The sequence below is a fragment of the Hypanus sabinus genome, chromosome 6 (genome assembly GCF_030144855.1).
Source record: "Hypanus sabinus isolate sHypSab1 chromosome 6, sHypSab1.hap1, whole genome shotgun sequence".
In the NCBI taxonomy this organism is placed as follows: Eukaryota; Metazoa; Chordata; class Chondrichthyes; order Myliobatiformes; family Dasyatidae; genus Hypanus; species Hypanus sabinus.
Window position 1 is genome coordinate 31,946,872 of NC_082711.1, and position 15,159 is coordinate 31,962,030.

The window sequence follows — 15,159 nt, forward strand, 5'->3', positions numbered from 1 at the left end:
CTTTAGCTAACAGGTACAGCTGGCTGGAACTCAGTGGACTCGAGCTGTCTTGCCTGCTGTGAAAATTATACAAACAGCTCTAGGTAAACAGCATTGATGAATTACTCACAACAGAGACAGGGGAAATATGTTTGTGATTTCAGAGTGCTTGGATTCCAGATGGATTAGCAAATGTAGAGACAGGTATGATTTGTGAAATGCAAAGCAGACAACTATATTTCAGGACAATGACAACGAATCTCTCATGATCTGTCATTGATATCAAAGAAAAACTGCAAGCATGTAGGTACAAAATATATTGCTCACAGTGAAATAAAGCTCATCTAAGAGTCCACAGTCATAAGGATAGAATCTGTCACTTTTTACCTCAGTTTGTTCTTTAGTTCTCACTGTTATTTGATTTTACACTTACGACTTCACATATACTAATGGATTTTGCTTATGTGCAACCAATCTGCTCCTTGCCACTTTTATTCAATTCCCATGTAAGCATTGTTCTCTTACCTATCCACTCCAACTGAATTTTCTGCTCTTTTAACTTTGAGAGAAAACAAAACTTACAACTATGGCAAGTTAAATTTAGGCGCCTGAGTTCAAATGATGGAGGGTGTGATTTTATTATTAATATTGAGTTATGTTTCCTTGCAGCCTTTGCCCTTCTAAACTCTACACCAACCATTCCATTTAAAATAATGATTTAAAAGTGGGATAACATTTTTCAAGCTATTAACAGTTTTATAAATGTCACATCTTGAATTTCTGATAACCAGCTGAAAAGAAAAGCAATATGTCTGACCTTTCTTCATTAGTCAGCCCCTGCCACTAAAGTTCAGTTCTGTGGTCCGTTCTGTGCTGCCGCCAGCACTTCACCACCTTTCTTGTTGATCAATGGTTAGAAAAATGGCACAATCAGACATACTGTATCCTCCTGGCTATTCAGCTCAACAGTGATTGCTGCTCTGTATTGATTGCACATGATAAGCCTCATCTGCTCGGATGGCTTGGTCTTTTTCAACTTCATCTCTTACATGTTTAACACATTCATTCAGTATATTCATTGCACAGAAAATCCACCACTTGCCATTTAGCCTAACTTGTCCTTGCCTTATGGGACCCCATGTGAGTCAATCCTCACAATATCTCAGCACAAGGGATGATGGAGTATTTGAGCAATATACAAAAAAATGCTGGAGGATCTTAGCAAGTCGGGGGAATAAACTCCACTGTTTATTCATTTTGTGTGTGTTATTCACTATAACTTCCTACTTCATTAGCACCGAATGTGTTTATCTAGTTTACCCTTAAATGCTATTAATTTCATCAATTTTATTTTACATCTAATATATGCAAAAGGCCTCATAGCCCAATTTTGTGCCAAATTAATTAAGTTAATGGTACCTAATCCCTTTTGCCTGCACGTGGTCCTTACCCCTCCATTCTCTGCAAATCCATGCGTCTATCAAAGAGTCTTTTAAATGTCTCTGTGGAATCTGTCTCTGCTACCACACCTGTCAGCACTTTCTGGGCACCCATCACTCGGTGTGAAAATCCTGCCCCTCACATATCCGTTGAGCTTTCCCTTTAGTATTAGACATTTTGATGCCGGGGAAGAAGTACAATCTCTCTACTTCATCTACATAAGAAAATAAGAAATAGGAGCGGGAGTAGGCCATCTGGCCCATTGAGTTTGCTCTGCCATTCAATAAGATCATGGCTGATCTGGCCATGGACTCATCTCCACCTACCTGCCTTTTCTCCATAACCCTTAAATCTCCTACTATGCAAAAATCTATCCAACCATGTCTTAAATATATTTCCCTCTCATATCTATGCCTTTCATACCTTTTAAGATAAAGATTAGCTTTATTTGTCAGATGTACTTTGAAACATACAGTGAAACACATAATTTGTATCAAGTGGAGTTAGTGTCAATTGTCCTTAGCAGGTCACGTGCCGTCATGCTTCCAACACCAACATAATAGACCATGTGAACTACATCCTAGAGTCCCAAGAGTGTTAAAGGGATAGCGGATGCATTGATCATGATCTTTCAAGAATAATTTGATTCTGGCATGGTCCCAGAGGACTGGAAGATCACAAATGTCACTTCACTCTTTAAGAAGGGAAGAAGGCAAAAGAATGGAAGTTATAGGCCAGTTGGCCTAACCTCAGTGGTTGGGAATGTTCTGGAGCCTATTATTAAGGATGTTTCGGGATATTTGGAGACTAATGATAAAATAACTCTCCGTCAGCATGGTTTCTGTAAAGGAAAGTCCTGCTTGACGAATCTATTAGAGTTCTTTGAGGAAGTAACAAGCAGGGTGAACAAAGGAGAGGCAGTGGATGTTATTTTCTTGGATTTTCAGAAGGCATTTGATAAGTTACCATACATGAGGCTCTTAACAAGATAAAATCCTATAGCGTTACAGGAAATAAACTGGTATGAATAGAGGAATGGCTGACAGGCAGCAGGCAGTGAGTGGGAATAAGGGGGGCCTTTTCTGGTTGGCTGCCAGTGACTAGTGGTGTTCCTCATGGATCAGTATTGGGAACGCTACTTTTCACATTCTTTGTCAATGATTTCGGTAATGGAATTGATGGCTTTGTGGCAACATTTGCAGATGATAGTAAGAGAGGTGGAGGGGTAGGTGGTGCTGAGGAAACAATGTGATTCCAGAAGGGCTTGGACAAATCGGAAGAATGGGCAAAAAGCGGCAGATGGAATACAGTGTTGGGAAATGTATTATAATGCATTTTGGCAAAAAGGAACAATAGTGCAGAATATTATCTAAATGGAGAGAAGGTTCAAACATTAGAGGTGCAGAGGGACTTGGGAGTCCTCGTACAAGACTCCCAGAAGGTTAATTTATAGGTGGAGTCTTTGCTAAAGATGACAAATGCAATGTTGGCATTTATTTCAAGGGGATTAAAATATAAAAGCAAGGAGATAATGCTGAGCCTTTATAAGACACTAGTCAGGCCGCACTCGGAGTATCGTCAACGGTTTGGGCCGCATATCTCATAAAAGATGTGTTGTCATTGGAGAGAGTCCAGTGGAGGTTCAGGGGAATAACTCTGGGAATGAATGGGTTAACATATGAGGAGTGTTTGTCAGCTTTGAGATGTACTCATTGGAATTTAGATGAATGCAGGGGAATCACATTGAAACATACCAAATGTTAAAAGGACAAGATAGGGTGGATGTTTCCTATGGTGGGGGTATCTAGAACTAGAAAGCACAGCTTCAAAATTGAGGGTGACCTTTTAGAACAGAGGGAAGGAGGAACTTTTTTAGTGAAGAGTAGTAGTGAATCTGTGGGATGCTCTGCCACAGACTGCAGTGGAGGCCAAGTCCGTGGGTATAGTTAAGGTGGAAATAGCTCGTTTCCTGATCGGTCAGGCATTAAAGGATATGGACAGAAGGCAGGTGTACAGGGTTGAGTGGGATCTGGGATCAGCAATGATGGAATGGTGGAGTAGATTTGATGGGTTGAATGGCCTAACTCTGCTCCTATGTCTTATGGCCTTATAATGAAATGGAAACTTACAAGCAGCATATATGGAGGGGAGTGAATGAACAGTTGAGTTGGTGCTGCCTGACATGCTGAGTTCCTCCAGTACTTGCTCAAGATTTCCACAAACTCCTTACAGACAGCAGCAGGAATCGAACTCTGATCTTACAGCTGGCACTTTAAAACAAGTGTGCTAGCTGTTACACTACCAGGCCATCCTATCAACTTCTATCAAGTTTCTCCCTCTATCAAGTTTCTCCCTCAGCCTCTGCTGCTCCAGAGAACACAATTCTAATTTATCCATCCTCTCCTTTACCCACGTGTCCATCCAGACACCGTCCTGTTAAACATCTTCAGCACCCTCTCCATAGCCTCCACATTATTCTTATAATGGGCAGCAAGAGTTAATGCAATACCCTAGAGGGTAACCAGTTTCATAACTCTGCAAGATAACTTCTAACGGCTGTGAGTTCTATATTCTAATCACTTACTGGGTAAGGCAATTTCAATTGATTAAAAATGAATTTATTAGTGATCATTTTTCATTTATTGTCACAGACTATGATTGTCTCAAATGGAAACATGAAAAAACTGTGAATGAAATCTATCTCAGCGAAGTATCTATAGAATTGTCCTTGTACTAAGTGCAGGTACAGAATAATATATGAGTAATAGACGGGACACAAGTAGGAAACTTACTTGTGTTGGTGAGATCATAACTGCAACCTTGTTATAGATTTGCTCCTTCTATCTAAGCAAAGATACATTTTGGATAGAGGTTTATAAAAAGGTTCACCAGATGAAAACTCCTGAGATGATAGAATTGTTCTTTGAGGACATATTAAGCAGACTGAGCCAGTGCTCTCTGGGGTTTAGGAAAAAGGGAGGTGATCTCATTGAAATACACAAAAATCCTCGTGTGACTTGATGCAGGGATGATGCTTCCTCTGAGAGGGGTGTCCGGAACCAGAGATCACAGTCTTAGAATAGGCAGTAAACTATTCAAATCTGAATTGAATAAACATTTCTTCATTCGGGGGATAGTAGGTAGTTGAAATTCTTTAATCGAGAGAACAGTTGAGGCTCAGTATATTTGAGGCAGAGATTGACAGCTTTTTTGATGCAAGGAAATAGTTTAGTGTGAGAAAGAGAAGCTGAGTTAAAAAATATCATCCAGATCTGCTCTGAGAAGCTGAATAGCCAGCTCCCGCTTCTGAATCTTACATTGTCATTCTCTGAACATCTTCTGCTTCTGAACTTTGATTTATTTTCCATCAAATGACTTTAAGATATTCAATGTTTTAGCATCTGGTCAAAACCGAAAAGGACAGAATTTATAATGAGCTCAAACTGCATTGAATTGCCTTCATACGGTACAACTCTCACCTAGACAGGTAGCTCCAGCATTTTGACCAAGGGATGGTGAAGGGTGGATCATATATTTCCAAGGGAACATGGTGAGCAACCGAGGGGTAGGAAAATGGTTAGCTGGCACTTGGAATACTGCATGCATTTCTGGTCACCAGCTTACAGAAGGAAATGATTGCATTGGAAAGAATTTAGCTATTAATCAGGATACTGCCTAGATTGGAGGAATTTAGTGATTGGATCAGATGGTCTTGTTATCCCCGAATCAAAGGAATCCAAGAAACAGAGCCCCTCTCTCTATTTGTGCTGCTTCTGTTAGTGGATCACCCTTCTGTAATGAGAGTAATGACAGGAATGAGAGAAATCTGTCTGGTTGAAATATCTTATACCCCAAATCAGACTCAAGGCCTCTCTGTCAATTGTTACATAATTTTCTCTGCAGCGGTAAGGGTACACAATGTTCACATCCATCACTCATAGCATGTGACATGACTGCAGCTAAACCATAAGGCGAAGTGTCACAGGCAAGCTTCACTGGACAATGTGGATTGTAATGTGTGAGTACAGTGTCTGATGCCACCATTTCCTTTAACTTTTGGAAAGCCACCTCACACTACTTTGTCTATTGCCACTTCTTCATGATCTGCAGTTATGAATTCAAGTGGTGGAGCACAGTTGCCAGGTTGGGCAGGAAGCTGTTATAATAATAGACAAATTCTGAAAAGAACCACAACTGTGGCATGTCCTTTTGCCTTGGGGCATCCACCACTGCTTGAATTTTCTCAGCACACTTGTGTAAATCTTGTGCGTCAATGGTATGACCATAATAAGTGACACTTGGTTTAAAGAATTCACACTGATCATGTTGTGCTCTGAGCCAATAATCTTCTACTCTTTTTAACACTGTCCTGAGGTTTTGGAGGTGTTACTTATCATTTTCACCGGTAACAATGATGTCATCTAGGTAACACTAAGCGCCTGGGGGGTCTTGCAGCTCCTGGTCCACAGCTTTCTGCCAGGCTGCAGGTGCAGATGCTACTCCAGAAGTAAGCCTATTTTTGCGATAAAGCCCTTTGTGGGCGTTCATGGTGAGAAACACTCTGGACTCGTCTTCCATCTCCATCTGTAGGTAGGCCTCAACTAAGTCCACTTTGCTGAAGTGTTTTCCTCCAGAAAGGTTTGCAAAGATACCCTCCATCCTGGGCAGAGGGTATTGATCTACTTTCAGTATGGGGTTGATGGTGACCTGAAAATCGTCACAGATCCTGACAGACCAATCCTTCTTGGCCACCAGGACCATGGGCTCCACTCAACCTTGGAAAGACTTTCTTCAGCTTCCAGGTGGTCTAGCTCACTGCTTACTTTATCCTAGATGGTGTATTGCGCCAGACAGGCGTTGCAAAACTTGGATGCAGCATTTTCACTTAACACAATTTTACCCTTGATATGTTTAAGTTTTCCAGTGACATCCCTGAATATGGCCGTGGCAGTGTTTGCTTTCACAGAATTGGCTTCATTCACTTTCAGTTGATTCCTTTGTAGGGGATGTGGCATGCATATAGCAGATAGTTCTCCAGTCAAGTTAGTAATTGCCTCAGGCACGCATGACCCCACAACGCTGACCCCTCCTGTTTTACCACATACAAGTCTAACGTGGTGTGTTAGTTGTTTTATTACACTGCTGCAAATGTCATTCTCGCAGGAGTTATCTTTTCTCAAATATAAATTCTTAGTTGGATTTATGCAGGCTTCATTTTAATATCTTTGAAATGCCATTCAAGCGTGTTTTGTGGAATGACTGAAACAGCTGAACCAATGTCCAATCCATATTAAATAATTTGCTGTTCACTTCTGGTGTAAGCCATATTGCTCACCTCTTATTAGTTTTCACATTTTAAATCTCAAGGCTACTCAGTCCTGTGTCACGCTCATCATTAACTTCTGGTTAAGATGGCGCTACTGAACGTGACCGATAGCTTCCTGGTCAAGATGGTGTCTGTGTGCAGTGCTCCTTCGATAGATCACGAAACCATATGTTTCATTTCTCATATGTATTTTATGTTTGTTTTTTGCTTTGAATGTGGTTCTGGAACTGCTGGAGCCTGTAATGGGCAGTTTGGAGATTGCTCGGGCGTTTCAGCACTTTGTGTTCTCTGAGAGGATTGTGGGAGGCAGACGCAGCGCGAGCGAAACTCATGGCGAGAAGGCTGCAGGATGAGCCGTAATCTGCTGTTCAACTTCATTTCGCCGATTAAAGCTTCCACCGTTTGCTAATTAAAGTGACGAGGGAGATTGGATGTGGAAGGTGAGTACTGGCTGCCTGTCTTTTGATTGCTGTTGAAATTGCTCTGCTGTCGGAGAGGGAAGATTTCCTTTTGATCACTGGTGGGATCATTCTGCTGCTGCAGGGAAAAGGCCTGCCACTCTGCCCAGAGAATGTTTCCCAGGTTTTCTACATTTTAGCTATGAACTTGAACTATATACTTCGAGGGGTGATTGATAAGTTTGTGGCCTCAGGTAGGAGTCAATTTCAGAAAACCTAGCACATTTATTTTTCAGCATACACCCCTCCTACACTTACACATAGTCCAGCGGTTGTGGAGCATATGGATCTTGGACCTCCAGAAAGGGTCCACAGCAGGGGTGATTGATAAGTTCATGGCCTAAGGTAGAAGGAGATGAGTTATACAGCTCTCGTTACATGCACATGCAGTTCAACTCTTTGAGTGATTATGCAGAAAGTTTGAAGTTAATAACTCATCTCCTTCTACCTTGGGCTATGAACTTATCAATCACCCGATGAGTCTTTGTTTTTTTATATTCTTTGTTTTTTGCCTGCTTTTTCTTGTATTTTTGTGTGTGGGGAGGGGGATTTGGGGGTTGATGTGTCTGTCTCATTTTTGTTCTTTTTTTTGTACGGAAGGGAGGGACTTGGGTGCCGATGATTATGCTGCATTCTTGTCTTTCTTGGTTTTGTGACTATCTGGAGAAGAAGAATTTCAGAGTCATAAAAGTCTGAAATAAATGTACCTTTGAATTTTTGAACCTTTGGTAGTCAAAAAGCTAAGTAATTGAACTAAAATCATCATTAAAATACATTTTCTGAAGTAAATTGTGTTAAATTATTGCTGCAAGCTATGAAGTGTCGAGTGAATGTAAGGCGAGTTCAGAGAATAAATTGTTGCAGATAGAGTTCTGTTGCACTTACAGCTGGCCTGGAAGCAAGGTTAGATCACTCTGGGTGATGTAAGGAGAAGTTGGGGCATGGGCAGAGGAGATTCAACTTCGGTGTTTGTACTACTGGCCTGGGCGTGAGGTAGGATCGCTCTGGCTGATTTGCAGAGCTTCAGAGTGGCTTCGGGCTAGTCAATGAAATCTGGGCCCAGAACAAGTTGCTGGGCAGTGTGGTCTAGGCCCAGGGCCTTTCGCAGTAGCGGTGCCTGGGTCCTAGTGGCCTAGTTCAGACAATTGTAACGCTGGCCCTGATCAGAGGTGGAGTCAATTTTGCTTAATTTCCACGATCTTCACATCTCTCTCTCCAGGACACTGAAGTATTTTGCTGTTCTGTCATTGGGTCAATTTAAATGCTGGCCCAGATAGTTTGAAAAGACAGGACAGGACAGGACAAGAGCCGATCTCGCTCTTCTCTGCAATAGTCACTTCCATGGTGCTGAGGCTATGAAGACTGCCCTGGCTGCTGTGCTCTGTACCCGCTAATATGGTGAATTGATAAGCAAGGCTTTGGGCCTGCTGCGGGCTGTGCTGTGGTTTGGTTCTGAAGACTCATTTTTGGTTTGGAATGTTGTTTGCTTCAATTGCTTGCATGATTTGTATTTTTTTCTTTCTCTTGCTCAATTAGTGTTTTTATTTTTTTATTCTTTTTCTCCCCATTAAATTGGGTTCTTTCGAGTTTCTTTTTTTGTGGCTACCTATGAGCAGGCAAATCTTAAGGTTGTATAATTTACACATTCTTTGATAATAAATGTACTTGAATCTTGAATAAGATTTTTTTTATCAATAGCATGCAGATCAATGCTCTTTTTGAAACTGCATTTTGACTTTTAATCTTGTTATCCTTACCCTGTGCGGTCCATTTATTTTTGTCTGTCTGTCACACACTTTGCTTGTGTCCTATTTTATGACATTTTCTGCAAGTTTCGCCTTCATTGTTGTGGTGTACGTGAGCCTCTGCCACAATGGTAACAGAATTTGTTTGGCCACTCTAACTTCTGTTATTCATTGCAATGTTGCTCACGCACACTTTCATTCCTGACTGCAACTCAGTTGTGCTTCTGGCTGCAGTTTCCATTGACACCAATTTCAACTGCTCTTTCACAATGCACTCAGCAAAACTGGCACTTGCTTCTCAATGGCTATTTTTTTTTGCTTCAATCTGCAGCTAACTTTGCTCAGCATACAATATCCAGTTATCTCTTGTGCAATCGAATGTGTCTGCTTTTCTCCTGTAGCCAGCTGTTTCAGCTTTTCTTTTAGTTATGATTGTTTATGAACCTGTGAATTTCTCCGTTTTCTGCCTTTTTAAGAAAAACTCGACTGTTGCTGTCCTTTCCCAAAGAAGCATGTGCTGCGTTATTTTTATACTCGACCATATCTCGCTGTGCTTTTATAAAAACTCGTAAGTCTTGTTGCACTTCAACAGGTAGGTTATTGCCTAAGCTTCCTTTAAAACTTCCTCATCATCACTGTGATGTTTTCTAACAGCAAAACATAAAACTAATTTAAAGAAAAACATGGAGCCGGGATCACTCATGTCCATCCTTAGTTTTACTTTTAGCAAGACGAGCATGTATAACTTGGTGGCGTGTTGACGTTTGTCTTTAACATACTTTTACAGATAACCCCTAATGAATTATGTAACTAACAAGGAATGCTTAATCAAATAATATATTTACAATATTACTCAAGTATTACTGATATATTCAACATACAACAGGCGTGGTACTCAAAATCATTTTACCATGATAGGAGCATTAAAAAGCAGAGTACAAATGGTAAATGTTACATCCATGATCATTTTGAGTTGTAGTGCAGGATGGAGGGGTATCATTTTGCCCCTACTTCTTGCATTTTTATGTTGTAATATTTGAGGGAAATATTTATAAGACATTCAAGATTCAAGTTCAAGACTGTTTACTGTCATTCTTATGTATATGAGTGTAACGGAGAATGAAATAAGACATAGGAACAAATTAGTCCATTCGGCCTATCACATTTTCTCTGCCATTCAATCATAGCTGATTTATTTTCACTCTCAACCCCATTCTCCTGCCTTCTGCTTGTAGCCTTTGGCGCCCTTACTAAGAGCCTATTAGCCTTTGCTTTAAATATACCCAATGAGCTAGCCACTACAGCGATATGTGGCAATGAATGCCACAGCTTCACCACCCTTGAAGAAATTCCTCCCCATCTCTGATCTAAAGGGATGTCTTTATATTCTGAGGCTGTACCTCTGGTGTCAGACTCTTCCATATTGCAAATATCTGTGAGTTTGTGTGAACTTAGAGTTTCAAATTGATTTTCTGACTTTCATTCCTTTCTGAGCAAGCTCAGATTGTTAAATGCAGAACGAATTTTTTACACTTGTGGCATCTGGACATTATTTTACCATCAATCCTCGTCTCTCATGTGTATTTTGTTCCCACACGGCTGATCAGGAATATCAGCCATTGCATTAACTCATGAATGCAGTAATAGAACTGGAGACTGGGGACTGGAGTCTGGAGGCCTGCCCTGGGGTTGGAGGACTGTCCATATGCGTGGGAGGGTGGAAGGGAGAGTGGGCGAGAAGAAGGGGGCTTGTTTTGCTGTTGTTGTTTTGTTGCTTGTTGTGCTCCATGTTGTTCTACCAAGCATTGTAGGCATGCTGTGTTGCCGAAGGAACGTTTGGGGACACGTGCAGGCTGCCCCCAGCACATCCCTAGCTGTGTTGGTTGTTAATGCAGCTGACGCATTTCAAGGTATGTTTCAACGTGCATGCGATGAATAAAATCTGAACCAGGAAAGCAAAGCGGACGCACATCACTAACCGGTACAATTCTTGTTCAGGTAAGTGACTTATAAAAAATAAGTATCTTATCAGAGCAAGGATTTACTAGAATTCAGAATCATATGTACTAAAGCTGTTAGGAGTTTTGGAAATTATAGGAATTACCCATCAACATTAGCTTACTGTTCAATGCTTGTTTCAATGCATAAATGAAAAATATCTATTGACTTTCTATCAATCCTCAGCAGCTGCATTCAGTATCTATTCCCTATTTATTTAGAGATACAGTACAGAACAGGCCCTTTTGGCTCAACAAGCCACACTGCCCAGCAACCCATCTATTCAACCCTAGCATAATCACAGATCAATTTACAGTGACTAATGAACCTACTAACTGGCACATTTTTTGGACTGTCTTAGGAAACCAGAGTGCTGCGAGGCAACCCACGTGCACACTGGAAAACTTCTTACAACTTCTTACAGACAGCAACAAACTTCTTACAGACAGCGTCAGAACTGAACACTGAGCTCTGGTGCCCTGAGCTGTAATAATGTCGTGCTGACAGCTTTGCTACCATGGTGCCTCGTATCTTCTGTTCCCCGCTACGGCAAGGATAATTACACCTGAATATTACTTGGGCATTACATTGACCATTTCTTCAATCTATTTATCAGGTTTATTATTGTTTTTAGAGAATGCCCCTAAGAAAAAAGGCAAGAGGATAAAGGTACGTCAAGTATTATTTATTGTTTGTAAAAGGAAAGAAAAAGAAGCATCCTCCAAGCACAGCTTCTGCATAAAGGAAAAATTGCCTTCAGGGTTTCGAATTTTCTTACCTTTGGTCATTACGATTCCTGCAAGTACCTTGTGCCGTGCATGTGAAGAGGTCAAATTGTCTGTTAGCTCTTTGAATTTCTCTGTGACCAGGTGAAATACTGCATCAGCGAATTCCTGAAAGACACGGAAACAATGCATTGCAATGAGGCCGGTTGTGATGTGATCTCACGATGAGTACCAGATTCCAAATGCTGAACCAGAATCACTGGCATATGTCATGAAATTTGTTGCTTTGCACCAACAGTACAGTGCAATACATAAGGAAAAACTATAAATTACAAAAAGAAATATATAAAGAAAGTCACTTGATTTTCATTTTAGTTCAACAACTACTCAAGAGGAGGAAAGAATCTAGAAATGGAAACCCTCAGTTTTAAATAATTATATAAAGCTATATAATTTATATACATTTAATTATATTTAATATAAAAATGAGGGTGTGAATTGAGCAATTGTTGAACTAAAACGAAAATCAAGTGACTTTCATTTCCTGCATTCCTTACCAGTTGAGTTGCTTTCTACCTTGGGCAGCGAGGTAATGAGTTTGATTCACTCAGTGTGTTATAGCCTATTCCTTTGGTTACTCTCCAACTGCATCACCGTCTCCAGTCACACATTATGGCCCTTTATTAATCTTCCCTTCATCGTTTTTTTACATTAATAATTCCCACACTCTTCTTAAAGTATAAATAGGCACGATGGAATTTAATAAATGCAGATCAAGCTGTGCACATCCCAAATACTAATTTGTTTTGCCCCCCTGCTCCTGACAATGAGAAATACTACTAACCTTAGTTTCTTTTTTCCCACTGCTTCAGGTGAGGTGCACTTTATTAAATTCATTATATTCACTTCTGTCATAGCTTGGAATGATTTCCACACCCAAAACTAGTGATTTTGAAACCTTTATTTCAGATCTCTTTTATTTTGTAATCAATATATAATATCCTTTATGTCTTAATATGCATTTGCCTGTGGACATTTTAAAAAAGGATTAATAATTCCAGAAAATAAATAAAAGAATAAATCAGTCTCAAAGCCTTTGAAATATATTCAGTGGCCTAGAAATTTTTTCATTGCTTGAATGCCTTGGGTACCACATGAAAGAATCATAATTGTATAGGCTCTTCAACCTAAATTTTGTGCCAAACTAATTTAACTGATAATTGACCACTTCACTAAAATTTGTTCGGCACATCTGATGTCCATATCCCTTCATTCTTTGCACATTCTTGTGTCTAACCTTTTGATTCTTCATACTCTCATGAGCCTCTTAAACACTTCTGTTGAATCTACCTTGATTACCACCCCTGGCAATGTAACCCACCACTCTGTGTATAAGACTTACACCACACGTCTCCTTTGAATTTTCTTTTACCCGCCTGAAGTGCATACCCTCTATATCTGGACACTGCATGGTTATTTATTTATTTTGCAATACAGTGTGGAGTAAGTCCTTCTGATCCTTTGAGCCCCATCACCCCAGCAGCTCCACAACCCCAATTAATCATGTAACAATTTACAGTGATCAATTGCCCTACCTGATATGTTGCTGGGCTGTGAGGGGAACTGGAGCTCTCATGGGAAGGTGTACAGAGACTCGTTACTGAACAGTGCTGGAATTGAACTTTGAACTCTGGAGCGCCCCAAATTGTAATAGCGTTGCACTAACCACCATGCAATTGTAGCCCCAGGCCATACTTACTGCATGGTTCTCATGGCAAATTGTTTCTGAGCCGTTGATGGTTATCATGCACTTATGCTCAGATGTATGGGATGATATAAAACAGCTCTCATGAAAATTGCCCACCAATTTTTTTTTCCCTGTGAATAATGTGAGGCAGGTTCAGAAGAAGCATGCTTGCACAGTATTGTGAGCCTGCCGCAGTAATGATAGTTCAATCACCATAGAGTTGGATGCCTGAATCTTCTTGCAATTGTTCCCTTTAGGGTTTTAGAGTACATGCTGCACCCACTCTGCCATATCACTGCAGGTCTCTTTTTCAGGAGCCATTTGATGATGATGTTGACCACTCATCTCACCTCCCAGCTCTCACACTCTCTTCAGCTGACTACAAACCCCCACCTTCTTGCCCTGATCTTTTTCAGAGATACAGCTGACTGAGATCGTGAGCATAAGCCATGCAAGAGCAATAATGGAATTAATGCAGGAGTACGGTGGAGGGAATGGGGTGGCTGGGTCACATGTTCATGCATAAAATGAGCACTGGCCCACTGGTTTAACTTGCCTTTCGAGTAGCACCTAAACACCTCAGCCACCTCTTTCCTTTGCTCATTCTACAACTGCAAACACACTTTAGAAAGTACATCTTGAGAGAGCGAGCAATTTCGAGTTCCTCGGTGTCAAGATCTCTGAGGATTCAGACCTGGTCCCAACATATCGATGCAGTTATAAAGAAGGCAAGACAGTGGCTATACTTTATGATGCACCATCAATAACTCTCGGAGACGTGAGGTGAGATATAGGCTTTTATTGGCTGGAAGAAAGAACAAGCAGCAAATGACCACCACACTACATCCTGGAGACTGAGGCTGGGGCTGTGCCTCCAATCGCCTTTATACCGGGTCCCTGGGAGAAGCCACGGTCTGTGGGAGGAGCCACAGGAGCAGTCAGTGGGGGGGGGGGGCATGTCCAGACAGGTATATGTAGTTCACCACACTTTATTAGGAGTTTGAAGGGATTTGGTATGTCAACAAATACACTCAAAAACTTCTATAGGTGCACCGTGGAGACAGGCTGCATCACTGTCTGGTATGGGGGGGGGGGGGGGTCTACAGTACAGGACTGAAAGAAGCTGCTGAGGGTTGTAAATTTAGTGGGCTCCATCTTGGGCACTAGTCTACAAAGTACCGAGGACATCTTCAAGGAGCGGTGTCCCAGAAAGGCAGCATCTGTTATTAAGAACCCCCAGCACCCAGGGCATGCCCTGTTCTCACTGTTACCATCAGGTAGGAGGTACAGAAGCCTGAAGGCACACACTCAGTGATTCAGGAACAGCTTCTTCCCCTCTGCTATCCGATTCCTAAATCGATATTGAACCCTTGGACACTATTGCACTTTTTAAATATATAGTATTTCTGTTTTTTGTACTATTTTTAATCTATTCAATATACATATACTGAAATAGATTTATTTATTTATTATTTTATTTTGTTTTTTCTCTATGTAAGGCACTGAATTGAAGTGCTGCTGCTAAGTTAACGAATTTCACGTCACATGCCGGTGATAATAAACCTGATTCTGATTCTGGTTCTGACTTCACATGTAAAATGGCCTGACACTGCCCAAGTTTCTGAAAGACATTGTGAAAATGCAAGATGTGATAGAAATCCCATCAAAAGTCCAGAATTTCTGAATGCCTTTTCCATTCATTCGTTTGTAAGTGGCATTTTATTATCTGGATCTCTGTACT

The 15,159-nt window shown here is 40.9% G+C and overlaps 1 protein-coding gene across 2 annotated transcripts in view; it reads right to left on the bottom strand.

The window, feature by feature from the left end:
* The window catches only part of adarb2 (adenosine deaminase RNA specific B2 (inactive)), a 794,386-nt gene that overhangs the window by 171,955 nt on the left and 607,272 nt on the right, over positions 1-15,159 (bottom strand). For both annotated transcript variants that reach the window (XM_059971913.1, XM_059971912.1), the window contains one exon: positions 11,725-11,839. In XM_059971913.1, the coding sequence (XP_059827896.1) occupies positions 11,725-11,839 (115 nt within the window). The remainder of the gene's footprint in view (positions 1-11,724; positions 11,840-15,159) is intronic.